Source organism: Megalobrama amblycephala, linkage group LG21 (genome assembly GCF_018812025.1).
Source record: "Megalobrama amblycephala isolate DHTTF-2021 linkage group LG21, ASM1881202v1, whole genome shotgun sequence".
NCBI lineage: Eukaryota > Metazoa > Chordata > Actinopteri > Cypriniformes > Xenocyprididae > Megalobrama > Megalobrama amblycephala.
The window spans coordinates 9,644,923-9,672,829 of record NC_063064.1 but is presented as its reverse complement, the minus strand read 5'-3'; the positions used below and the strand labels follow the sequence as shown (position 1 = coordinate 9,672,829).

Genomic DNA, 27,907 nt, shown 5'->3' with positions numbered 1-27,907 from the left:
CTGTATTCAGGTACAGACATATTTAAATGTAAAATAACACAGCATAGTCTTCACTGTATAAATTAAATATAATTAATTAATACATTTTAGCTACAAAAGTGATTCGCTTTTTTCTCTTGTGGATTGATTAACATTGGTGACACAAATATGGCTGTGGGTATATTAGGCTGCTGTCACTTTAAGACAAATTCATGAATCCAATATAATGATACACATCCGTTTTCTTTCTCACTTGTTAACAACACATAACCGACTGTGTTTATAAGGATAGTTGCTAAGAAGGGCATTTTGACTTAATTTTGCTTGCACGTGTCCGTTCAAGCTCAAAAAAAAAAAAAGAAAGAAAAAAAAGAGAGAACTGAATTCGGTGTTCATGTGCTATCTGCACGACTCTGTGTGCGCACACAGAAAACAGTGTACGGGTTACAGTCTTCTTGTGCTTGATGTTTAAACTGACAAGATTTAAAAACGCATGCAAATGATAAACTTTCACTCTATGATGGTTAAACTTCGCAGTTAATTCGCAAATCACATGCGTTCCGACCCGGGGGGCAGCTGGCCTGTACGGATCACGGATACACTATCCCTATACTTGACACGCGCACATTGCGATATCGATGCCAAAGCGATATATCGTGCAGCCTTACTTTACCAGCATTATAAAATATGTTCTGTCTAGTATTAATGTGTGCAGTAAGAATTTGCCGTGTTGTCACTGTCATGTGACCTACCTGCATTGCTTCACTGTCTCTTCAATTTTCTCCCGTGGCCTCATGGGAAAGTAAAGTGTCCATCAGATTTGCACTTCAGAATCTCACCAGAAGTAGTAGGTCATATGGGTACTTTTCGACTGCTGTTTTATAGTAGTGTGAATTTGGAAGAACTACTCAGCTCACATAGTATTTTTCGCTTACTGTAAGTGGAAGTATGCATATTCGGTTCAGGTTCAGCCTGCATTGTGTATACAAAACCCTCTGTTCCCCACTGTTACATGTCATTTCTCTACTTATTTATCATTTAAATGGCAAAATTAATTGGTAACACTTTAGGCATTCTACTAATTACAAGCAACTTTACAACAACATGCAAACTAGCAGTCATTAGAGTACTAGTAGACTGTCTTCCAAACTCGATAAAAACTCGAAGTTGTTTTGTTTACATTGAGAATGGAGCCATTTATAGGATGTAGGAAAGAATGTACCTCTCACTGGTACGGATTACATAAAGAGAGACCATTTGTTTTGAAATTGAGTGTATACATGTTTCTCATGTGTATGTGACAACTATTCGCTGAGTTTCGGATCGTTTTTGAAATGCATTTCAGAAAGAAATCCACAGAGACTTAGACATCAGACAGCGCACCCTGTTTATTTTCTTTATTTTACAAAAGCATGTTGTTTTGCTGTTATTATGAGTGCACACAGATAAAAGTAGACATTCTGTAGTTTCAATTGATGTATTACTTTTATATGTATGACAAAAAATGATGGAGAATTTTAAGTCGATTTTGCTGCTATGTGATGAAAAACCAGCAAAACGCGCCAGCATGTTTGCCAACACCAGAGTGTTAATAACTTTATTTTGATGCTCCCCAATAGACATTCTACTAACTACACTGCGTTCCAAATTATTATACAAGTGACATATCAGTAAGATTTCAGTAGAATAAACATTCAGATTTTAGTTTTTCTAAGAAAATGTTTGTTTGTTTATTTATCCATGACTTTTTAGATAACTGGTATCAATCTCAGACAAAATAATTTGCCAGGTCTATGGAAATCCTACTTAGAGGTTGTTCCACATTATTAAGCAAGTCACAGTTCTCATGCAATATGGGGAGGAAGAAAGATCTTTCTGAAGATGAAAAGCATGAAATGGTGCAATGTTGTGCAAAAGGCATGAAAACATCTAGTATTTTGTGAAAACTGAATGGACATTATCAAATTATCATAAGATTTGTGAATGATTAGAACACAGCAGAACTCTGTCAGATAAAGGCTTATTAATGAAAGCTCCTGTCAAAAAAATTAATTGTATTAAAAGGGCAGCTATAAAAAAGCCAGTGTTGAGCAGTAAACAGGTATTTGAAGCTGCTGGTGTCTCTGGAGTCTCAAGAAGCTCTCCATCAGGCTGGCAGTTGTGCGTAAAGATGCATTTTAGACACCACTAACCAAACCTCAGAAAGAGAAACATTAACAGTGGGTGTAGAAATACATGAAGACTCATTTTTTAAATAGTTTTATTCACTGACTAATGCTGTAGTACAATAGATGGTCTAAACGGATGGATTTCTGGATGGTTGGTGAATGGCCACCACGTTCCAACAAGACTGCGATGTCAGCAAGGAGCTGGCGGGTGATGATTTGGGCTGGAATATTGGTAAGTGAGATGGAAGGTCCCTTTAGGCTCTCTGAGGGTATTAAAATGACTTTTGCAAGATATGTGAAGTTCATAACTGGCCATTTTCAGCTATGATATAAAAAGGAGGATAGTGCCTTCTGAAATACAATGCACTATGCACTATCCCATGCTGCAAAAAAACACCACAGCAATAAAACTGTTTGAAAATGTATTTCTAAACCCATTGTAAATGTTTCTCTTTGTGAGGTTTGGTTAGTGGTGGCTAAAATGCATCTTTACGCACAACTGCCAGACTGCATGGAGAGCTTCTTGAGATTCCAGAGACACCAGGAGCTTCAAATACCTGTTTGCTGCTCAACACTGGCTTTTTTATAGCTGACCTTTTAATACAAGTAATTATTTTGACAGGAACTTTCATTAATAAGCCTTTATCTGACCGAGTTCTGCTGTGCTCTAAATCACTCAGAAATCTTATGATAATTCGATGATCTCCATTCAATTTCACAAAATATTAGTTGTTTTCATGCCTTTTGCACAACATTGGACCATTTCATGCTTTTCATCTTCAGAAAGATCTTTCTTCCTCTCCATATGGCATGAGAACTGTGACTTGCTTAATAATGTGGAACAACCTCTAAGTAGGGTTTCCATAGACTTAAGTAGACCTGGCAAATTATTTTGTCTGAGATTGATACCAGTTATCTAAAAAGACATACATTTTCTTAGAAAAACTAAAATCTGAATGTTTATTCTACTGAAATCTTACTGATATGTCACTTGCATAATAATTTGGAACGCGGTGTATAAGTAACTTTGCAACTAAATGTCAACTTATTCTACTAACCCAAACCCTAACTTAACAATCTACTAATACTCGAATAAGAGTTAGTTGACATGTTGTTGCAAATGAATGAGAATTAGTTGACATGCAAAGATAGTTAGGAGAATGTCTTATGAATGTCATAACGATGCGGCTGGAGCGGTTGCTTATGAGAGACGAGTGCGACACACGCCTCGATTGCAGTGGAGCTTTTATTATGCCACAGTCGCCACTTCTGCTTTTTCCAGTCGTTTGTGGGGTAAAGCAGCACTGTTTATCATATTAGATACATTTGAGTTGAAAATTATGTTATAAAATTACACTGAGCGTTCGCACGGCGGCTGCTGTGAGACACTTGTTGCACACTGCAGTAAGATAGGTCAATATTAGAATATCATATTAAAGTCCCCCTGTAGCAAATAATTGTATTCCTTAAAACTCATCTTTGATCACCAAAATGACATATTTAATCGTTTTTTCCTTGAAAAAAAAAAAAACATTTCTTCATGCCTTAAAATAGTTTCAATGTAATGCTATACCTTTGCCTCATTTAATATATGTGGTTCTATGAATATGCAAATTACCTCCGCCCCCACTCATACCAGTTCAGATCCACTCGTCGACGATCACACATTGATGTGATTGGTTACAAGGCATTTTGTGACATCAGAAACACCAGCGATTTCAAACTACGTTGTTTGAAACTGTCTTTAGATCACTGCAGTTTTAAGGAGAAAATATTCAGCAATGGTGTTGACTTATGAATTTGCACATGGTTTGTCTTCAAGCATATTAAAAACATATAATCTTTAATATAATCAAGAAAACGAGATTCAGACAATAAGACTAAATGTGTTGAGCTATATAACAATGAATAGTTTTCTGTCTATAAATGTATCCAAACTGTTGCTCACCTGTATAATAAAATGTATAATATATTAAAGCATCTTTGTTGTTTCCATGGTTTCTACAAAATAAAACCGGAAATCGAGGTTAACGCAGGTATGATGTCACTGATAGGCAATAATGGACACAGTCACTGTTTTGGTTAAAATTGCTTATTTCCCTGGATTTAAACATTCTTGGAAACATCTGGGATAATGTAAGTACACAAGTCAACAAAATATATAATACTGTTCAAGTGGTTTTTGGATATTTTAATCCAAAAATCTTACATATTGTGCCTTTAAGTGGAAGTAGGCATCAGACGCAGGGATGGTGCTCAAGGCTAGAAAAGTGGGTTCGGGTTCAGCCTGCATTGTTTATACCTAACCCTGCCATTTCTCTACTTTTTATCATCTAAATGACAAATATATTAGCAAAAAAGGTCTTTGCTCATGCATGCAGAAATAATTTTTTGGGGTACTTATCTGGCTCAAATCCATTTAGTTGTTTATAGTCCAAACAGCAGAAAACCACATGAAATCTGGCTTTTACAAAGCCATTCCAAACCACATTCATATGTGGTCTGAAATCAGATTGCAATTTCAGATTCTTGGAAATGTCTTTCAATCTGAACGGTCAGATCAGAATTATTATTATTATTTTTTATTTTTTTTGGCATTCAGGTTGCAACATCCGATACAATGCACAGCAGCAGTGAGTAAAGAGTATGTATAAAATTTATGAATTTAGGAACAGCTATAGATGGCATATTTTATAGACAAATTTCTATTTTTCCACTCTGATGTAGAGGAGAGCAACAGAAAAGAGGCATTTTACACTCTGCACCACCATCCAAACCACTGATCTCAGATCTGTCAGATTCAGATACAGACAGTTCAGAATCTGCATTATTCTGCTTTATATGGTAATAATGTCCAGTATTGTATAAGTCTTGTCTCTGATGTTTGAATCTCAGGAATTTTATGAGAAAGCATGTGTGCTGAATTGTTGTAAATAGTGCATTGTGGTCAATTTACTAGATGATCATGCTTAAAAAAAAAAAAAATTTTTTTAAAGTTTCCAATAGTAATTTTTAAAGTTTAAACACTTTTTTCCCCCCTCTTGTGTTTTTCTACAGGCACCTGTTGGATTTTATAATTGTACATCAATTTTGGATCACTTGAGTTCATCATCCCTCCAAATCAGTGCTACACAAACCAACAAAAGTTTATAATGGATTTACGATTAGCTCACAGAGTTTAGTAAGAGAATTCCTTTTATAAAAAGTGCCAAAGTGAGAAGTGAGATAGTGGTAGGAGACAGATAATTCACCATCTCAACAACAGCAACATTGGACCATCTTTCGACGCTGGAGGAGCGCCATCATAAAAATGGCAACCAATAGGGAGAGGCCTGTGAGTCATATGACAGGGTTCTACCCCTTTGCCTTCAGTTCAATGCGAAACCACTCCCCCTTTGATCTTCTGGCCAATGGCAGCCTCTTTGGACGATTTGGGGCGGACCTTCCCTAAAGAGATGGCAGCTCTGTGTAAGTAGCTTTCAGAATAACCCAATCTTTTGAATAATAACTACACACACTGAAACTAATATCTTGTGTCTGCAGTGCCCCAAACATGTATTTCTTCCTTTATTATGTTGCCCTTGATTGGTGTTGATATTGTTTTCATATGTCATAGTCTTCAGTGTCACATGATCCTTCAGAAATGATTCTAATATGCTGAATTTAGTGCTCAATTATTTATAATGATTCCTATTATTATTATTATCACTGTTGATTCTGTTGTTTTTCTGCTTAATATTTTTGTGGAAACTGTAATACAGGATTCTATGATGAATATAAAATTAAAAGCATAGAATTTATTTGAAATAGAAATCTTTTAAAACATTATAAACATCTTTACTGTCACTTTTGATCAATTTCTTTCTTTCTTTCTTTCTTTCTTTCTTTCTTTCTTTCTTTCTTTCTTTCTTTCCTCTAAACTTTTAGAACGTAGTCTATCACAGTTTTCTACAAAAATATTAAGCAGCAAAAACTGTATATGGGTCGTTGACGATTTTTAAAAGTGTAAAAAAAATATAATGAAGATATAATTAATTTTTATTAAGTTTTATTAAGTGTTAACAATGAGATTATGTGGTTTTTATAATCAATTAACACTGCTTTTGTCATTTTTTTACAAGATGGACAAAATTTGTCACCAAAAAAGTCATTCAATTTAACCAAAATTTCTATTTTACCAAATGACACTTTTAGTTATACCGAATGACAATATTTTCAAACAGTGCTAACAGGCTGATATCTACCTGATATTAGCTTGATAGCTAGCTAGCAAAAGGACAATCAAACATTTTGTATTTAGTACAAGTTTTTAAAATATTACAACATTTTCCATGTTTTATAGCGGTTGTACCGAATGACCTGATGTTTCGGAACATGCGTATGATCAAGTGAAAACATGAATTTTTCAAATAGTTAAGAGAGAGTTAGTTACTTTGCTTCATGACCATGTGGTCCTGTGCAGGTGTCTGAATGATGTCACATCCTGTCACATGATATTGACCGCATGACTTGATCTAAAATGGTCCCTTTATATTGGTTACTCCGAATGACATCAATGAAATTCATTTTTCTGGACATTCTTTTTATAACAAACATGACTTTTACAGATAATTTTAATACCATTTTGCACTATGTTGATATATGATGTTATAAAATCATACCAGAATAAAAAAATATATACATTTATTACATTTTAAGATATTTTAATCACAAATGAAATGCTGTATTGGCCTTTGGATGGTTAAACCGAATGACCTTTTGACACTTCAAAATCTTTAAAATACCTTTATATGAAGCAATCTTTTATATGGATTCAATAAAAGAGATCTAGTTGTACTGCCTTACATACTTTGGATGTCATATCTTTGATTTTTATTATTATAATGCCAAAAAAAATGACCCGTCACGTCATTAACCCATATACTACATTGCTGTATATGCAAAATTTGAATTGATAATTATAAGAAATTAATTTTGAGCAGCAAATCGGCATATTAGAATGATTTCTAAAGGATCATGTGACCTTAAAGACTAGACTAATGATGCTGAAAATTCAGCTTTTATCACAAAAATAAATTACATTTTACAATTCACATAGAAAACAGTTGTTAAATTGTAATATTTAACAATATTACTGTTTTTACAGTATTTTTGATCAAATAAATGCAGCCAGAAGAGACTTCTTTCAAAAACAATAAAAATCTTAATTATTCCAAACTTTTGACTTAAAGTATATACAGTCAAATGAAAATTTATTCAGACACCTTGATCATTTCATTCATTAATACAGTTTATTCACTATAGTTTAAAAAATCTCAGAGTTAATCTTTGTCAGAAAAAAATGAATCTTAATAATGTTAATAATGTAGTCTGAATAAGTTTTTTTTTATCAATTTTACTGGTAGTCCACTGTGTGAAGATTTTCTGGGTATAATATGTCACAGTTTACATACATACTTACATAAATGAACTATAAGTGTCCTGCACCCACTAGTAAACATATACCAAAAATATCAAAACGTCTGAATAATTTTTGGTTTCTGACTGTGCAAAATTTATATATGAGGCTATTATATAAGATTATTCCAGTAAAGTGTGATTTGAATTTGTTCAGTTCTGTTAGCTGGTGTGATTCAGGGTTTGTTCTTCGATGGTGGTCGTGTTCAGACATGCTCATCTGCTGTATCAAACAATCACAACCTCCTGGAATAATCCTGCCGACACACACACTCTCATTCAAATCCTTTCATAAAACACAAATGTCCATTTATAGCCAGAAAAGAGTGAAAGAGTATGAAACAACGCCATCAAACTGAACAAAGATTACATTTCAATGAAAAGAATACACAACAAAAACACACAGGAAGTCACACAGAGGTCACGGGATGTTTGACGTATTTTTACCTGGAATACTGCATTCATATTGTGTTTTCATTAGAGACAAAAAGTAGCAAATGTAATGTAGCCGTGCTATAACAACCCTGTGTGATCTCCTTATGTGGTGCCTTCATACACAGATTAGCTCCATTAGCTCTATTTAATAAGAGATAACATCTACCCATCCCTCAATCTATCCTTTCTTCTTTCAGAGTGGGAACATGCAGAAAGACAGACAGAGAGAGAGAGACAGAAGGGCTAGACGGGCGATCAGTCGATTGTTTGCATCGTACTCAACAGAGTGTTTTAAAGCCTTCACCATCTTAAAAATAAGCCCAGAGACTTATGAACATATGCAATACAGGCACAAATAATGATCTAACCCGTTGCAAGCTTGCAGTACCGTAACATGCGTTGTTTCTGTGGCTGTAAGAAACCTCAGTATTATGAAAAATACAAATCTAAAATGTAATATCTAAATTAACTCGTTTTAATCTTAAAAAATATAATTTTTAATACATAAATGTATACCAACAAAACAAATTTTATGCATTAAATCAGGTAGAAATAGCTTTTAAGGTATACATCTAACATACTGCATAATGCAACAATGCAAAATCCAAGTTGTCTATAAAAGCTTTAATGTATTTGAGTAGAGCGTGTTTCAGGCCAAGTTTGTTCAGTACGGTGGCCCAGTAGTGCACAACACAACGAAATTAAAAAAGCAAACATAAGTTCACAACACAACGAAATCGAGACACAACACAACAGAATCGAGCCACAACACAACGGAATAAAGCCACAACACAACGGAATCAAGCCACAACACAACGGAAATGCTCCCGACCACTAGGGGGCTCTCAGAGCTCGGTAAAGTTAGTTTTCCTTGCCACTGTTCTATAGAGTCGGCAGTAATATCAATAACACGATTAGTTTAAACAGTATGTAACCACTGCATATCGACATGAAATATTAATTCAATATCACCTACGTGCAAAATAGCTTCATATTTAGGCCTATACTTGTGAATGATTTGACGCGCTACCACGGCGCATGATGAAGGGAACGTCTGCCAATCCCACTAAGTGGTTAAAACGTATAATTTGTATTCATTAAAATTACTTTTAACATTTAAAAACAGACATGTTCAAATTCCAAAGCTTGTCAGTCTTACCAACAGGAACTAACAACCTTTGGAATTTGAACATGTCTGTTTTTAAATGTTAAAAGTAATTTTAATGAATACAAATTATACGTTTTAACCACTTGGTGGAATTGGTGGATGTTCCCTTTATCATGCGCCGTGGTATCGCGTCAAATCATTCACAAGTATAAATATGAAGCTATTGTGAACGTAGTTGATTTTTAATTAATATACCATGTCGATATACAATGCTTACATACTTAAAACTAATCATGGTATTGATATCTTTGTAAAACTGTCGACTTTATAGAACAGTGGCAAGGAATAGTAATATTACCTAGCTCTGAGAGCCCCCAAGTGGTCGGGAGCATTTCCGTTGTGTTGTGGCTTGATTCCGTTGTGTTGTGGCTTGATTCCGTTGTGTTGTGGCTTATTCCGTTGTGTTGTGGTTTAATTCCGTTGTGTTGTGGCTTATTCCGTTGTGTTGTGGCTTGATTCCGTTGTGTTGTGGCTTGATTCCGTTGTGTTGTGGCTTATTCCGTTGTGTTGTGGTTTAATTCCGTTGTGTTGTGGCTTATTCCGTTGTGTTGTGGCTTTATTTCGTTGTGTTGTGGCTTGTTTCCGTTGTGTTGTGAACTTATGTTTGCTTTTTTAATTTCGTTGTGTTGTGCACTACTGGGCCACCGTACTTGGCAGCATCTTAGCTTCAACAAAGACTCTTTTCTTATTAAGAACCGAATTATGAATACCAGAACCATAACCATATAATAAAATTCATGGTGTTCTGGAGTTGATCTATATGGTTAATTTGGAAATTTAAAAAGTTTTTGATGTTTCATTATAGCTTCTAAAATAGTAGCTTACCACTATCTATATATTGCTCACTACTTTTTAAAAATAGTATGTGAAACAGTTTGCAGTATGTAATAATATAAATGTTTGCTGTGCTGTGCACCTCCTTACATTGCAGATCATTTTTTGCAATAATAATGGTTGTTTGCTTTCTGGTTCATTCATGACTCTGGAAATGGAGTGCATTGTGGGAAACGTTATTCCAGGCAGTGTGCTCTCGTAGTATAATACACATAGCAAATGTAGTAGGTACACAGAAAATTTGCATATATCTGTGTATACATGCTGTATAAATATTAAAGGATTAGTTCAAAAGTAAAATTTCCTGATAATTTACTCACCCCTATGTCATCCAAGATGTTCATGCCTTTCTTTCTTCAGTTGAAAAGAAATGAAGGTTTCTGAGGAAAACATTCCAGGATTTTTCTCCATATAGTGGACTTCACTGGGCTTCAACGGGTTGAAGGTCCAAATGTCAGTTTCAGTGCAGCTTCAAAGAGCTCTACACGATCCCAGACGAGGAATAAGAGTCTTATCTAGAGAAATGTCATGAGCGTGACCTTTCCAACGTGATTACGTAATGCGTGGTGCATCATAGAGCAGCTGCAAGACAAGCATTTGTGGTTAAGAATTATAGAAATTTTTAAGTTTTCTTAGAAAATGGCCGATGGTTTCTTTAGATAAGACTCTTATTCCTTGTCCTGGGATCGTGTAGACGCTCTTTGAAGCTGCACTGAAACTGACATTTGGACCTTCAACCCGTTGAACCCCAGTGAAGTCCACTATATGGAGAAAAACCCTGGAATGTTTTCCTCAAAAACCTTCATTTCTTTTCGACTGAAGAAAGAAAGACATGAACATCTTGGATGACATGGGGGTGAGTTAATTATCAGGAAATTTTAATATTGAAGTGAACTAATCCTTTAAGAAATAATTACAGACATATTAAGAGTAATTTGGTAAAATCATCATCCTGCTTTGTAAATGTGATTAGTATGTAAGTACAGTTTTATCTTTATAAATACACATGCAGATTCATCAGATTCTCCAATGTTTTCAGGCCAGAGGTTTGGTCTCTGAAATGTTTGCTGTAATTTCTACGATGTTGGCACAGAAGCTGTTGAAGTGAAGGCATACTCAACTATCCTTCTTCCAGCTCATGACATCAGCGCTGAAACATTATTCAGCATCAGTACTGACAGCAACTCTATTAACTGTACATAAAAGACCACTTTACTTTTTTATTAGCTTCAGATTAAACATCCTAAAATGTCAGACGAATACGGAGTAAAGTCCAGTACAGTTTGCATGCTTAGTTTGCATCTGAAACCTGTGAGTTCTGTACAGCTAAAAATGTAGTTGAAATTTGAGATATCAGTTCTTACCCTGTTCTTGTGAAATATAGAGTATAAAAAAGTTGTAAATGTAACGTTTGCACTAATGCAAAATGTATTATTTTAAATATAATGTTTTTAAAAATAAAAATACATAATACCAAAGATTGTAGATATACAAATATGGTGCACAATATGGCTGAATAAGTCCCGCCTTCTAAGTAAAAGAGCCAATCGCTGATTGGCATCACTGCAGCTCCGGTTAATATAGAAACAGTAATGTTCTGAGACACACACTTATGCCTACACATGCGCATCGGCCGCTCCAGCCTGAAGAATAGGCTATTAAGCTATTATTTTAATGCTATTTGGGCATATGAAACAACATTTATGGGACAGTTCATGTCAGATTTTGTGGCTGATTTGAAATATGTTATTTAATTGTAAATTCAGCAATCAGTTTTTGAGATTTCAAGGATTCTCCCATTCAAGCTGATAGGATTTGGTCTTGGATGCCCGAAATAGCTGCCCGGAGGTGTTGCAAATATGGCCGCGGAGTGAACAGACTTTCCTTGAAAGGGACTTTGATGATACAAGTCACTCTTCTGTAGCTCTACTGCCCCCACAGGACAAATATGGTATATTAGTTCAATGACATCATTAGTTGACGTCTTTCATTATGTGATTATGAAGGGTTTTTTTTTTTTCTCTCTCTCTAAAAAAATATTTTTGAAAGCAATGGGAAATATGGACTACTAATCAATCACACTGAAGTATGTAATCTAGCATTCTCACTACAAATAGTAGCATGTGCACAAAATGGACTGCATCTACCATATAACACACACACACACAATCTTGGAATCTGGTGGAGCTTCTGGTTTCAGAAATGCAGAAACTTTGATGAAAAAAGAGGTAGCATTTGAAACAAATGGCAAATTCTTCTTGTTTTAAGAGCAAGGCAGAGGATGGCCAAATGCAGAGGTTACTGCAGGACTGAGGCTGTGAAAGCACAAACTCCACATTGTGCCTCGTTATTTATTTATATAGAATTGGAGTGGAATTTCTGGGGTTTGGCCCAATTCTTTAAACCACCAGTGGTGTGTGTGTGTGTGTGTGTGTGTGTGTGTGTGTGTGTGTGTGTGTATGAGAGAGAGAGAGAGAGAGAGAAATTGGAAGTAGTGATTGAATGTTTGCATGATAGAGAATTCTAGTAAACTCATTTGAATAAAACAAAGATTGCAAAGTTATACGGGATTATCTACTTAATTTGTTCAACACTGAAGAAAGAAAGGAACAAAGAGTGGGTGGTGATAGAGATCAGCCGGCTTTTGCACATGCTGCAGGGAAACCGTCCCATCACAAGTTAGCTGGCATGACTTACTATCATTAAACCAAGAGCGAGTCGAGCGCTTTTATGCCAGTAGCGTTTGTCAAGCTGTGCATGAATCTTTCTGTTTGTTCAGTTACAGGAATAGTTCACCCAAAAATTCCAACAGCATTTAAAATTCCGAACATCCATTGATGTTTCTTGCGTGGAACACAAAAGGAAATGTTTAGCAGAATGTTCGCGCTGCTCTTTTCCTGGTCATATGAAAGAATATGACCTGAAAATAATTTGGGGTCCCACTTTATATATAGGTGTTTTGGTAACACTTTATTTTAAGATGACATAGTTACACACGTTACATACTTACTGTAGTAATAACAGTAAATTCTGCATAATTACAAGTAACTAACCCTAAACCAATCCCCAGTCCTAAGGGGGATGGTGGGTGGGGGGGTTAATAATGATCCAAAATATAACAATAATAATAATTTGCACAGTTTGATGTGATATCAGCTAAGCGATCATTAGATTTAATCACCATTGTAGCGCGATTTATTTGTAATGTTTTTTTCCCTCAGTTGGTCAGAACAAAAGTGGCAAACATGTTGCATTTTCCAGTGAAAATTCTTATTTTCATCATACTTCCAAGAATACAATCTGTGATTCCAAAGTATAGTATCCAAACCGATGTGGTGACTGACAGCCACACATTCTCCTTAAAACATTAGATTCATCCGCACTGAGGAGCTGAGCCGATGCACAACCCACATATGATAATTCCACAAATAACTGCAATTGCATGTTTCAAACAGAGATGGCGACAAAGAGGCAAAACTTATGGACTGCAGCTTTAATTAATATTACACAGTACTTATCTGTGTAATTACACTGTAACAACGTCACCTTAAAATAAAGTGTAACCAGTGTTTTTATCTACTATGTAATAACTATGTAATAGCATTTAAATTAATCACTTGATACAATGCACTTTTAGGTGTGTGAAATTGTTAGTAAATTTACTTCCTTTTTGAAAGGAACTTTGAAAATCTTTATTTTTTTTTACAGTGTAAGTCTTCTGAAATAATATGATAGCTTTGTGATTTTTTTTTTAATGAACTTCTCATTTGAGCAAACTTTTTGCAGGTTTATTTTCAATGCAAATGTACTTAATTGCACATTTGCAAATGTTTGTATGTGTACATAAGTGCCCTGTAATGCAGAAAAGACTGTTTTCCCCCTTGAGGGTCAGATTACAATTCATGACCAGCACACACACACACACACACAAACACTACAGACCCCCAAGGAACCACACATTCCAATACAAGCAAATCCAGCACACATGCAGTCAGAAATCCAAACCCAAATGCTGCGTAGCTCTGACCACAAACTATGAGGGCCAGGTTTATGTTCCTCGCTGGAAGAAGAGTGAGCTGTTTGAACAGAGTAGGTTTTGTTCGGTCTGTCTGGGCATCCCATGACGCCAGTGCTCGGCAGTAAAAAGCCTGCAGATGAGCCACTGACACCAATGGAGAAAGACAGAGACAATATACAAAAAAAAAAAAAAAAAGATACAAAAGGAGCAGAGGCACAGATGGACAGGAATGATTGGCAGATAGATGAAAAGCAGGAGGGCCTGAGAAAGAGACAGAGAGAAAGAGACAGAATGGGGCACCTTTTCCTGTCTGCATTCCCCCTTCCTTTCTGCAGTCCTCAAGCCTTGGCCTGCGTGTGTGTGTGTGTGTGTGTGTGTGTGTGTGTGTGTGTGTGTGTGTGTGTGTGTGTGTGTTTGAAGGGGGGTGTAATTGCCTCAAGGTGTGGAGAGAACAGAACTGGCTGAGACTGTGCAGTGCTGCTCCCTGCTGTGTGTCACTGCGAGGTGTGTGTGTGTGAGTGTGTGTATGTGTGTGTGAGAGAGAGGGAGAACAAGAGAATGAAAAAAGCAAGAGAGGGAGGGGGATGTGTTGAAAGACAGGTGAAAATGTTGAGGCAGAGAGAGCAAAGGTAGGGGGTGAAATAGGGGGTAACGTATGTGCGGATTAACAGATGTCTACAAAATGGGAAGCAGGCGAAAGAAAAACATGAGTGTTTAACGTTAAACTAAAAATTTGGTTCAGTTTTAGTGAAAAATGCATTTTGCAAACTATTTGTTGTACAAAAATGACAGGCAAAGCACAAGTATTTTGTAATGTATTTTGGCTGAAACATTTAGAAAAAATGTTTTAAGATTTTTGTTTGTTTGAATCATCTCTGCATTGCCAAATGTATGTAAAACGTAAATAGACTACTGTATATATATATATATATATATATATATATATATATATATATATATATATATATATATAAACATGAACAGATATTGACAAAACAAGAATGTGGGCAACAGAAAAAGTTTTGAATGTAAAAGTTTTACATCTGTTCTTTAGTACAATATAGTGTTTCACTGCTGCATTTTAATCAAACAAACAAAAATTTGATAAAAATGTTTTTTATTTCTCTTAGGCAGCGTGGAGTGTGTTTGTGCTGCATTTCCCAAATATAAAATAACACTGATTAGTATTTTTGTTAACCCTTTACAATAAGGTTCATTAGTTAAACATTAGTTAATGTATTAACTAACATGAACTAACCACGAGCAATACATTTTTTACTGTATTTACTAATCTTCATTAATGTTAGTTCAGGAAAATACATTTGTTCATTGTTTGTTCATGTTAGTTCACAGTGCATTAACTGATATTTACAAGATTTTAATAATGTATTAGTAAATGTTGAAATTAACATTAACAAAGACTGATAAATTCTGTATAAGTGCAGTTCATTATTAGTTCATGTTAACTAATGTAGTGAACTAATATTAATTAATGAACCTTATTGTAAAGTGTTACAATTTTTTTTTTTTTTTTTTTTTCAGTGCCGGAAGAAAAAGGTTCCATTTGTTAACATGCAACACTTTAGTACAGGGAACACATATAAACTATTAACCTCGACCTTTCCTCTCAATAAACTCCTAATTTACTGCTTATCAATAGTTAGTAAGGTAGTTGTTAAGTTTAGGTATTGGGTAGGATTGAAAATCTAGAATAAGGTCCTTCAGAATAAGGCATTAATATTTGCTTAATAAGTACTAATATATAGCCAATATTCTTATAATATGCATGCTAATAAGCAACTAGTTAAAAGACCCTAAAATAAAGTGACATTAGCATTAATATTAGTTAAAAAAAATTCACATGATTCAGGCGCGAGCACGTTTAACAGATTACTCACTCCCAACATTGTTTTGCGCTGTATTTTGGACGGCGCTCGGTTTCAGTTCGAAAACGTATGAGCCTTAATGTTTCCCAAGACTGGTGAAGCCACTTTTCCATCGGGCCACGCTGTTTGTTTAACGGCTGCATTTCGTGCCGAGCCGGCCGGTACGGATATGGTTTCGTTTTCTACTGTTGTGCTGTGATAACGGAGCTCTTGGCAATGTAATACAAACGCAAGAGTTTATAGACGATATGAGATGCAAATAGCGACTGCGCTATGAAGGATGACTAGATATTTATGTTAACTGTATCACTCATTTGTGTTCACGTCATTCAAATAGCACGTTTAGCAATGTACGGAGAAACTGGCAGCCAGGTAACACATAAGTGATCGATCCTGAGTGGAAATATCACTACACGCATTCTAGCATTGCAAGACTTTTTTTTGAAAATGAGCGATGGTTTCTCTAGATAAGATCCTTATTCCTCGTCTGGGATCGTGTAGAGCTCTTTGAAGCTGCAATGAAACTGATGTTTGGACTTTCAACCTGTTGAACCCCAGTTAAGTCCACTAATATGGAGAAAAATCCTGGAATGTTTTCCTCAAAGACCATAATTTCTTTTCAACTAAAGAAAGAAAGAAAGAAAGAAACATCTTGGATGACATGGGGGTGAGTAAATTATCAGAAATGTTAATTTTGAAGTGAACTAATCCTTTAATGCTTCTCTTGCTCGATGCTTTCGGCATCTTGATTGTTTGTATTCACTGCTCTGTAGAAGAATGTGTATGTGTGCAAGTGCGTAGTGTTTCTTTACAAAGTGACATTGACAACTACTGGTCTGGTAGCAGAATACAGCTTTTTTTTTTTAGTAATTTCTGCAAATCCGTGCAAAACGGATTTTTTATTTTATTTTTTTGCCAATTTTGATATCTGTATGCAACATTTTTTAAAAACGCGAAGGAAAAACGTTTTCGTTTTGAGTACATTGTTGTCATGTAAAACGAACCCTTAGTTGTTATGTATTTACTGAGTTAGTAGAATGCCTAAACTGGACCGTCGAAATAAAGTCTAACCAACAGAGTATTAGGAAAATTGTGGGAAATAAACAAGAGTGAGGCAGGCATAGAGAACCAGGCACCAGAGACAGTGAGTGAATGATAGAGGGAGAGAGAGAGAGGGAGGGTGGGCAGAAGTTTTGGGGGAAGTTAGCACCCCACTGGGGCTGGCTTTCAGAGTTCAGTCCTCTTGAATGAGGGGAGGAAAAGGGAAAAGAAGAGTGAGAGGTGGATCATATAGGCTGTGGGTTTGTGTAAATTTCATGCCGCTCTGCTTCTCTCACACTCCACTGGAGGTAATGTGATTATAATAAGACTCATGAGTCAGCGATTAAATTTGATTCAAAGTGCTATGCTGAGAACAAACTGCAGAAATGCTACAAATAGGAAAAATCGCTTATTTCAAAAGACTAACAATTAGTCATAATATAAATAGATTACATTTTGTTTTTCTCAGGAAAATAACAAACTGCAATGTCTGGAGCAAAAGCATAAAAACATCTCTATCATCATTAACTCACAGTTTCCTCACTGATGCAGTTATAAAACAGTCTCTGTAAATATGTGGAGTCAAATGTGTTTGACTGCATGTGCTCTAAATAATGCACACTACCATGAAAAACATGTCAAAGTAAGAACATTGGATGCAGACTTTGGCTGGGTCAAGACAAGTTTGGAAGACAGTGCAAAAGAATAAAGAAATGCAATACAGAGTCAACAGGGACAGTTGACGTAGATTTCGGCATATTTCAGTAGCTTGCTTGGAAGAGTGACCACAGATCTGGACAGCATTAGATTGTGGTGCGCTTGATGAAATGAGAGAAAAATAAAAATGATGTAGTGGGGAATACAAACCCGATTCCAAAAAAGTTGGGACACTGTACAAATTGTGCATAAAAACAGAATGCAATGATGTGGAAGTTTCAAATTTCAATATTTTATTCAGAATACAACATAGATGACATATCAAATGTTTAAACTGAGAAAATGTATTATTTTAAGAGAAAAATAAGTTGATTTTAAATTTCAACACATCTCAAAATGTTGGGACAAGGCCATGTTTACCACTGTGTGGCATCCCCTCTTCTTTTTATAACAGTCTGCAAACGTCTGGGGACTGAGGAGACAAGTTGCTCAAGTTTAGGAATAGGAATGTTGTCCCATTCTTGTCTAATACAGTCTTCTAGTTGCTCAACTGTCTTAGGTCTTCTTTGTTGCATCTTCCTCTTTATGATGCGACAAATGTTTTCTATGGGTGAAAGATCTGGACTGCAGGCTGGCCATTTCAGTACCCGGATCCTTCTTCTACGCAGCCATGATGTTGTAATTGATGCAGTATGTGGTCTGGCATTGTCATGTTGGAAAATGTAAGGTCTTCCCTGAAAGAGACGATGTCTGGATGGGAGCATATGTTGTTCTAGAACTTGGATATACCATTCAGCATTGATGGTGCCTTTCCAGATGTGTAAGCTGCCCATGCCACATGCACTCATGCAACCCCATACCATCAGAGATGCAGGCTTCTGAACTGAGCGCTGATAAAAACTTGGGTTGTCCTTGTCCTCTTTAGTCCGGATGACATGGCATCCCAGTTTTCCAAAAAAGAACTTCAAATTTTGATTCGTCTGACCACAGAACAGTTTTCCACTTTGCCACAGTCCATTTTAAATGAGCCTTGGCCCAGAGAAAATGCCTGCGCTTCTGGATCATGTTTAGATATGGCTTATTTTTTGACCTATAGAGTTTTAGCCGGCAACGGCGAATGGCACGGTGGATTGTGTTCACCGACAATGTTTTCTGGAAGTATTCCTGAGCCCATGTTGTGATTTCCATTACAGTAGCATTCCTGTATGTGATGCAGTGCCGTCTAAGGCCCGAAGATCACGGGAATCCAGTATGGTTTTCCGGCCTTGACCCTTACGCACAGAGATTGTTCCAGATTCTCTGAATCTTTGGATGATATTATGCACTGTAGATTATGATAACTTCAAACTCTTTGCAATTTTTCTCTGAGAAACTCCTTTCTGATATTGCTCCACTATTTTCCGCCGCAGCATTGGGGGAATTGGAGATCCTCTGCCCATCTTGACTTCTGAGAGACACTGCCACTCTGAGAGGCTCTTTTTATACCCAATCATGTTGCCAGTTGACCTAATAAGTTGCAAATCGGTCCTCCAGCTGTTCCTTATATGTACATTTAACTTTTCTGGCCTCTTATTGCTACTTAACTTTTTTGGAATGTGTAGCTCTCATGAAATCCAAAATGAGCCAATTGGCATGACATTTCAAAATGTCTCACTTTCAACATTTTATATGTTCTCTATATTCTATTGAGAATAAAATATAACTTTATGAGATTTGTAAATTATTGCATTCCTTTTTTTATTCACAGTTTTTGTCCTAACTTTTTTGGAATCGAGTTTGTAGAAAAGTATGAACTGAAAAGTAAATCCGTTGAGGAGAGGTGAGGGTCGGGGGCAATGATGGGACTGCCAGTCAAAACATCACAGAGAGATGGGGTTGAAGGGCTTTTGCCAGGCTATGAGTCACCTTGAGGTGGCGATATGTTTCAAATAGTCACACTGTTCATCCATAAACCTTTACAGTCAAACCAAAACCCTCTATAGAACTGGATGGAATCATTTCATTTCATTTTTTGCCACTTTTATTAATGCACTTTTATTGACAAAGGGCAGGAAGTAAACAATAGGAGAGGGAGGAATGCAATCTGAAAATACTAAAGACAAAACAAGTCTTCATCTTAATTTTTTTTTTTAGTTATATGAATATTTTAAAAGTTATAACTAATTGTTAAGCAGCACTGAAGCACACAAGGCTATCACAGAACACCATTCATTATGCCTATATTGAGACCTGTTATTAATAAAATCATTGTGCATAGTTCATTTGTTAAGAGATCAAATTTTTGAAGTGGAAATAATTACAATTTAAGATTAAGATAACATTAAATGTGTTTCCAAGACAAATGAACAGTTTGTTTTATTAATTTCTATTCATTTTCCAACAATTAACCCTTTCCCCGCCAGCATTTTTTTAAAAGTTGCCAGTCAGCGCCAGTGTTTTGATCATTTTCACAAATCTTTCACCATTTTATTCTAGCTTCATGCATTCTTTTTTCATCAACACTTGAAGGTGGATAAGTTTCGTTAAAAAAAGCAGCATTTTGAACAAAAAGCTGAGAAAATCAGTGTGTTTTTTTCTTTTTCAAAGACTACAACATATATAAGCAATGCTTCTATCGCTTGTTTCTGCTTCTTTTTGCTTCTTTTTTTTGCCTGTGTTTTGATCTGGAGATTCTGTACTCTTTCAGAAGACGAATAACAGTGAAAACATGGATTGCCAGAGAATTCTGTCAATGGCAGGGAAAGAGTTAAAATCATTAAAAATTATTGGTTCAAGGGTCCAAGACCACTAGTAAAAATGCTTTTTGCACTTTTTAGTTTAATACAAAATGTTTAATTGCAAATTATATTATTAGAATACTTGAGTGAACAATCTGAGTGAAAAGTTGAACTGAAAAATTAACATGAATTTCAGCATGTCTTAGTATGTCACAAATATACTTACATTAGTGACCTAGAAATGCAAGAAAATCTTTAATATTTTCTCTTAATTTTGTGTCTTTTGTGTTCTAATATCTGTTTTGTACCTTTGTAATACACTGACAACCACCAAAACACAGTGGTGATGAGTGTCAGATGATGAATCAAAGCTCATCACAAGCAGCCAAAAACTGTAAATTTAACAGTATTTTACCATAAAAATGTACCGTTAGATCTATTACAGTTATTCACCGTATACAGTGTGGAAACTTTCTGTAAACCAATTAACTGTTTTTCACCGTAGCATTTTTACAGTCTTTTACCATTAAAACCACTGTCATTTTTTATAGTGTATTTGCTTGTATTTAAAAAGGCATTGTTCAATTCAGTTGCACTGCTTGATATACCTCACTGTCATCATCAACACTTCCGTATGAGAGAGTGCATCTCTAGAGAAAAGAAAGGCAATATATTTCAGAGGAAGAGCTGGAGAAGATTGATAGATAGAGGGAGTGAGAGGAGGTTGTGTTGTTTGTTTTCATTTGCAAAGGTATAAAATATGATGCAGACTGACAGATTGCTCTAGAAGAAAATGGAAGGGAAAGTTTTCATCTTTCAGCCAACCACAAAAGCACCCGCCTCCTTCCCTCCCTCCTTCCCTTGCTCCCTCTGTAATTCCTCCCCCTCTCCCTCTGTTGTGGGCTGAGCTAGCTGTGGCGAGTGAAGCAGAGCAGGTTGTCGAGACACAGTATGTTAGCTGACACTTAAGAGTCTTGACAGTTTGACAAAGCTCATGAACTTAACAGAGGAAAAGAAGCATAGTGTGATGATCACCACAGACCTGCGCAGGAGCCGTTTGACTCAACGAAGAGCAGCTACAGAAGAGTTCGAGTTACTAAGAGAGAACCAGTTGGCTAGAGTGACAACTACACCTGAAACAGAAGTCTCAAGTCCTTGAGACTTTCTATTGTGATTGATTGCTTTGGCAGTAGTGCCAGACTGACTGCAGAGCTCCAGACTCTACACTGCTGTTGTTGGTGGTCATCGTCTGCTGTGTACTGACAGACATCTGGGACAGCGTTTGAGTTCTTGGTGAAGGCTGGGCGTCATGTTTGACTGTGTGGAGGCTCTTGGGGTCGGGGCGAGACCCCTCTTTGACGTGAGCGCTCAGAGCTCATGCATGCTCAGGAAAGCGAGGTCCTTCTTCCCTGCGCTAGAGCCCTTCTCATGGAGCAACAACACTAGACTGCAGTGTAAGTGTGATGAGTTTCTATACTCACTCCAGCTGCATGTGTTCTTATCAGCTTTTAGCCACATTGATTATGTGTGTCCTTCTAAGCATTTGCATTTATTACAAGTATTCTAGGAGTCTAAGTGAGTGTAGTCTGTGCTCAGCATCTTGTCATGTGCTAACTGACTTAAATGGTACTTTTGTTAACTTTCTAAAGGCCAGACGTTTTGTCTAGCTGCAGAACAAATGTACTGATGTTGATAAAATGCTGATACTTTTGCATATTTATGAATACTGACATTGTGATAGATGCTTATAATTAGTGATGCTAATGACAATAATTACTTATTTATAAACAGTTGTCCAGCAAAATTGACGTAATTAATAGACATATCAGACGGTACTGTAGCTAAATGTTTCATGCTCATATTTAATTGAAACAGTCAAAAATGAATATATAAATACAGGCCCAGTGTGTTCAAACACTGTATAACTTTTAAAATGTACACACACAGCAAAATCACCAGAGTTAAATCAACTCTGCTCGGAGTACATATGGCCCCTCTCTAAATAGTGTTAATGTAACACTGAAGCATTATTGATGAACACCTGCTGTTAACAAGCAGAACAAAAGATAATCCTCCTCTGCTGAGATCTTGAGAGATATAATGTATTTTATCTTCAGGTGATTTCATCTAAGACTGTGGCTGAAGTCAGTTGTAGTTCTTGTGTTTCTCTTCATTGATTCTGTTTGTTAAAGGGATACTCCACCGTTTTTTCATATTAAACTATGTTATTCCCTTAACTAAGACGAGTTGATACATACCTCTCTCGTCTCAGTGCGTGCACTAAATTGCTCTGTCTTGCGGCGAAACTTTGTTAGCACTTAGCTTAGCCCAGTTCATTCAATAGGGGCCAAGCAGAGAAGCTACCAAACACCTCCACGTTTTCCCTATTTAAATACAGTTACTCGAGTAGTGTAACTCGACCTAGGACGGTGACACAAAACAAAACGTTGCGCTTTTCTAAGCGTGTAAAATGGATAACTATATTGTATGGCGGAATACCATAGCAAGTGCTCGGGAGCACTTTGACTTGGCGCAGTAATATCTTCACTCGTGAAAAGTCCTCTCACCGGCCCCCGCTCCCTCTCATTTCCGTCAATAGAACCAACGTGACCTGCACCAGTAGTAATAGTTTGAGCAGAGTTGACGAAGTATCAGGTTGTAGGAAGATAGTTTGTGGACAATCATGGCTTATAACGTGCATCGTAAAGGGTTGTGATAACAAGGAGAAGGTATATAGTGCCGTCATGTTTCACAGAATTCCAACTCACCACATACAGCGGAGAGCTTAGTTAGCTGCTTTGAACAAGAATCCAAAAACACCGTTGCTGTTCGCAACATGGTCACACTTGCACCACCAATTGCTGTTTGCCCGTGTTCTTTCGCCGGCTCCGGTCTGTTCTGGTTCGTATCTTTTTTCCCTCTCATGGTCCATAAGAGCTAATTCCTCCTCCGTGTACTCGGGTTCAAACAGATATGGCTCTGGGTCCGCTACAAACAAGTCATAATCATCTACAAAGTCCGCCATTGCAAATGATATCTTGCAGTTTGCTAATAGCACAGGTGGTAAAAGTCACGTTGGTTCTATTGACGGAAATGAGAGGGAGGAGGAGAGGGAGCGGGGGCCGGTGAGAGGACTTTTCACGAGTGAAGATATTACTGCGCCAAGTCAAAGTGCTCCCGAGCAATTGCTATGGTATTCCGCCATACAATATAGTTATCCATTTTACACGCTTAGAAAAGCGCAACGTTTTGTAAATTTAATTGTCACCGTCCTAGGTCGAGTTACACTACTCGAGTGCAAACTGCCAATTTAAATAGGGAAAACGTGGAGGTGTTTGGTAGCTTCTCTGCTTGGCCCCTATTGAATGAACTGGGCTAAGCTAAGTGCTAACAAAGTTTCGCTGCAAGACAGAGCGATTTAGTGCACGCACTGAGACGAGAGAGGTATGTATCAACTCGTCTTAGTTAAGGGAATAACATAGTTTAATATGAAAAAACGGTGGAGTATCCCTTTAACAGAAGGTGTTCATCACTAATGCTCAATCATCACTTAATTAATCGCTTAATTATCTCATTAACTTTAAGCTCTGCTTTCAGTGTTACTTTAACACTATTTAGAGAGGGACCATATGTACTCTGAACAAAGTTGATTTAACTCTGGTGATTTTGCTGTGCAGAAAAAGGTGGTTAAACTATGAAATGTAAAATATTATATCAGCATCCTGAAGAGAATATGATATATTTATGGTCTATGGTAATAAAATAAAATATACAAATATGAAAAATTGCACACACTGTTCAATAACACACAGAAAACACTTTACCAACACTTTAGGTATTCATAATGTACATTGTGATGTATTATATCTTTTCATAAATAATTGTAATCCAAGTTAAAATGCTGTATAATATTTGCAGATTCCTTGTTGCATCTGAAATTGTTTGTTTGACATGAGTTTTAATGCATTGTACTTTCTAAAGGTGCAACAATGAATCGATAAGCATTAAAATGTATTATAAAAGTAATTGACGAATAAGTTTTTTTAAAAGTATAAAAAAAAAACATAATGGAGATGTAATTAATTTTGAACTTTTATAAAGTGTTAACACTGCTTTTGTCATTATTTACAAGAACATTTACAACTAAATTTGTCACCAAAAATGACACTTTTGGTTATAACAAATGACAATATTTTCGAACAATGCTAACAGGCTCATATCTAGCTAGCTAGCAAAAGGACAATCAAACATTTTATATTTAGTACAAGTTTTTAAAATATTACAACATTTATAATGGTTGAATGAGCTGATGTTTTGGGACATGCGGATGAGCAAGTGAAACAACATGAATTTTTCAAATAGTTAAGAAGAGAGTTAGTTACTTTGCTTCACGATCATGGTCCTTTGCAGGCATCTGAATGATGTCACATCCTGTAACATGATATTGACCTGCATGACTTGATCCAAAACGGTCCCTTTATATCGGTTACTCCGAATGACATTAATAAAATTAATTTTTTTCTGGACATTCTTTCTCATAACAAAGCAACGGCTTCAACACATAATCTTAATACCATTTTTCACTATATTGATATATGATGTTATAAAATCATGCCAGAATAAAAAATATATACATTTATTACATTTTAAGATATTGTAATAACAAATTAAATGGTTGTATTGGCCTTTGGACATTCAAAATCTTTAAAATACATTTATATGTAGCAAAATATAATTAAAACCTTTTTGATTCAATGAAAGAGATCTAGTTGTACTACCTTACATACTTTGGATGACACATCTTTGTTTTTTATTATTCTTAAGGCCTTTAGACAAAAAAAAAAAAAAAAAAAAGACCCGTCACGTCATTGACCCTTTTATACAATGCCTTATAAGGTGCAATACAAAATATGATTACTGCATTAAAACACTTTTATAGTGCATTATATATAAAAGCTTCAAGTTTAATGTGTGAAAAACAGTTTAATGTGTGTGTGTGTGTGTGTGTGTGTGTGTGTGTGTGTGTGTGTGTGTGTGTGTGCTCATGGATGTTAATGGATATCTTTAATTATTCAATTATGAACACAATGAACTCAATTAAAGGATTAGGGAGCCCATGGAGACAAAGACTAGAAGAAGAGGGGGATCATTAGGGTTTTTTTCTTTTGTCTCTTTATAATCACAGGAAAGTCCATTGGCAAGTTCATTCAATATGGAAATGCTACATATTTATAATGATATTTAAATGCCACATGATGAGATCCAAGTTATTTAGCACATTCATAAGTTGATATTAAATAGCTGAACTGAAATGTCACAGTTTTGAAGAGGATTCAGACTTCACTGATTCAAAACAAGTTCTTCATTCTGTTGGCTTATCCTGAATTACTGTTTTTACTGAATTGGCTAAGACACAGTTGTAATTATCTCCTGGTAGAGGAAAAATATTCAGTACCCTTCCTGTTGTCTTCATCTTTGTCCAATCATTTGGAATTCATTACATATTTCAATGAAGAAATAACTCATGCAGCATTGACTCAGCATCAAGTTTATAGCATTCTCAGGGAACTAGAAAGGAGAGTACAGAAACAAGAGCTGTATTTAGACAAATGAATCACAGCCCGTGCAAATGTGTCTGTGTCTTATTCTATGTGCGCCTGAGTGGATTTCACATGCCCCTGCTGGAATTTGCCCCTATGCTGTAATGCCATTTTATAGCCAGACTGACTGCTTGAGAGAACATTGCACCCCACAACAAGGCCCACCCCACAATGAATCCTTTTACAATGGTCTGATGTCTCTTCTCACCCCTTTTGAACCAGATGAGCAGCAGCTGAGGTCTCAGAGTCGTACCTCTCCATCTAAACTTGAACTTGTTTGATTTAGTTCATTTGGTTTGCTAACACTGCTGAACTAATATGGATGCATGGAGATTCTTCATCATACTCTTTGACCGGAGTATACAATTCAGTGTTGTTTTTAAACGAATTGCAATGTTTTGTTAGGCTGAAGTTCATGTATGAAGTTCAGTTCTTGTCAGGATGTGGTGGGATCTGGTTAGGAACCAGTTTTTAGTCTTTCGGTTGGTGTAATAATCTTGAAGGTGGCTGGGCAGGCGGTGGCCAAATGTTGACTTCGGCTTCATCCTGAAAAGGCTAAATAAAAAGGGTCAGTTTATGAGGTACTATAAAGAAGAAAGCTTTGTATGCATGCAGTTGAATGAACGGGGCAATCCAAGTTTAACAACTTGCTTCTAAGAAAGACAGCTCCTGTTTTACCAGTCTACCTTTATCCCAACAGGACATGTGTTAGTCCATGTGTGCAGAAGATGCTAGTTAAGGTTTAAGCAAAGTTGTTCTTTCATCAACTGATACGTTTCTGAAACCATGGTTTACTTTCACTGATATAGTCAATTGTTATTCGATCAACACAGACCACAATTGCAAATCTGACATTATTGCATGTACAACCTAGTTTTAGGATGCTAATGTAGAACAAAATGTCTTTTAATTAGTGTTGTCAAAAATACAGACTTTGAAACTACTGAAATTTTAAAAATTTCCCCCTAGCATTTTGACCAATGTTGAGCGGATTCTTAAACACCTCTGATTGGCCATTGCGTTCATGCGCTTAAAGGTCCCGTTCTTCGTGATCCCATATTTCAAACTTTAGTTAGTGTGTAATGTTGTTGTTAGAGTATAAATAAAATCTGTAAAATTTTAAAGCTCAAAGTTCAATGCCAAACGAGATATTTTATTTAACAGAAGTCGCCTACATCGAACGGCCAGTTTGGACTACATCCCTCTACTTCCTTCTTTAATGACATCACTAAAACAGTTTTTTGACTAACCTCCGCCCACAGGAATACACAAGAGTTGCGTTTGTAGAGTGTGTTTGTCGCCATGTCTTGGTAATTTTTATTTGAATGATTACCATTTGTCTATTGGTATTATAAAACCACTATTTTTCAATATTCTTTTTTAATTTGAATCCTGAGCTGATATATTGAGGTTTCTGTAAAAAATGTATTGTGTGCAATGACACAAAGATGGCTGCTGTGGTTAAACCAAATATAAAATAAAAACAAAACTGGTGGTTTTGTTAAGGCCAATACCTTGTAGGTACTCATTCAAATGGTCAAGCAACCTCCATTGGACCACTTGATCCAAAATAAAATAATCACGTTGCTCTTCTAGCAAGTCCTGGTGCTTCAACCAAACAATAAAGTCCATAGAAAAGAGATCCGCATTCTAGAAATGTCTTACAAAAATGTTCTATTTAATAACAGCCACAGAGGGATAAATTCAGATGTTTCAGTCTTCTTCACTCAGAATTTACCACTAAATTAATCAAACTTGTCTACGTAAGTTAATGTACAATATACTAAAAATGTTTAGTTGGTGCCTTCAATTTTTAAGTTATGAGCCTTTTTTTTTTTTTTTTTAAATCTAGTATAGTTGATCTTGTATAGCGATCCACCAGAACTATTACCTACATTCACTCAATCTTCTTAATCCAAAGTGAAAGTTATCAGCCTTTTATTTTGC

General features: G+C 36.1%; 1 protein-coding gene across 1 annotated transcript in view; it reads left to right on the top strand.

The window, feature by feature from the left end:
- rargb (retinoic acid receptor, gamma b) overlaps positions 1-27,907 on the top strand; it is a 74,420-nt gene that overhangs the window by 19,637 nt on the left and 26,876 nt on the right. Inside the window, 2 exon segments of the mRNA XM_048172763.1 lie at positions 5,205-5,592; positions 5,594-5,615. Of these exon segments, the coding sequence (XP_048028720.1) occupies positions 5,458-5,592; positions 5,594-5,615 (157 nt within the window). The 5' untranslated portion in view covers positions 5,205-5,457.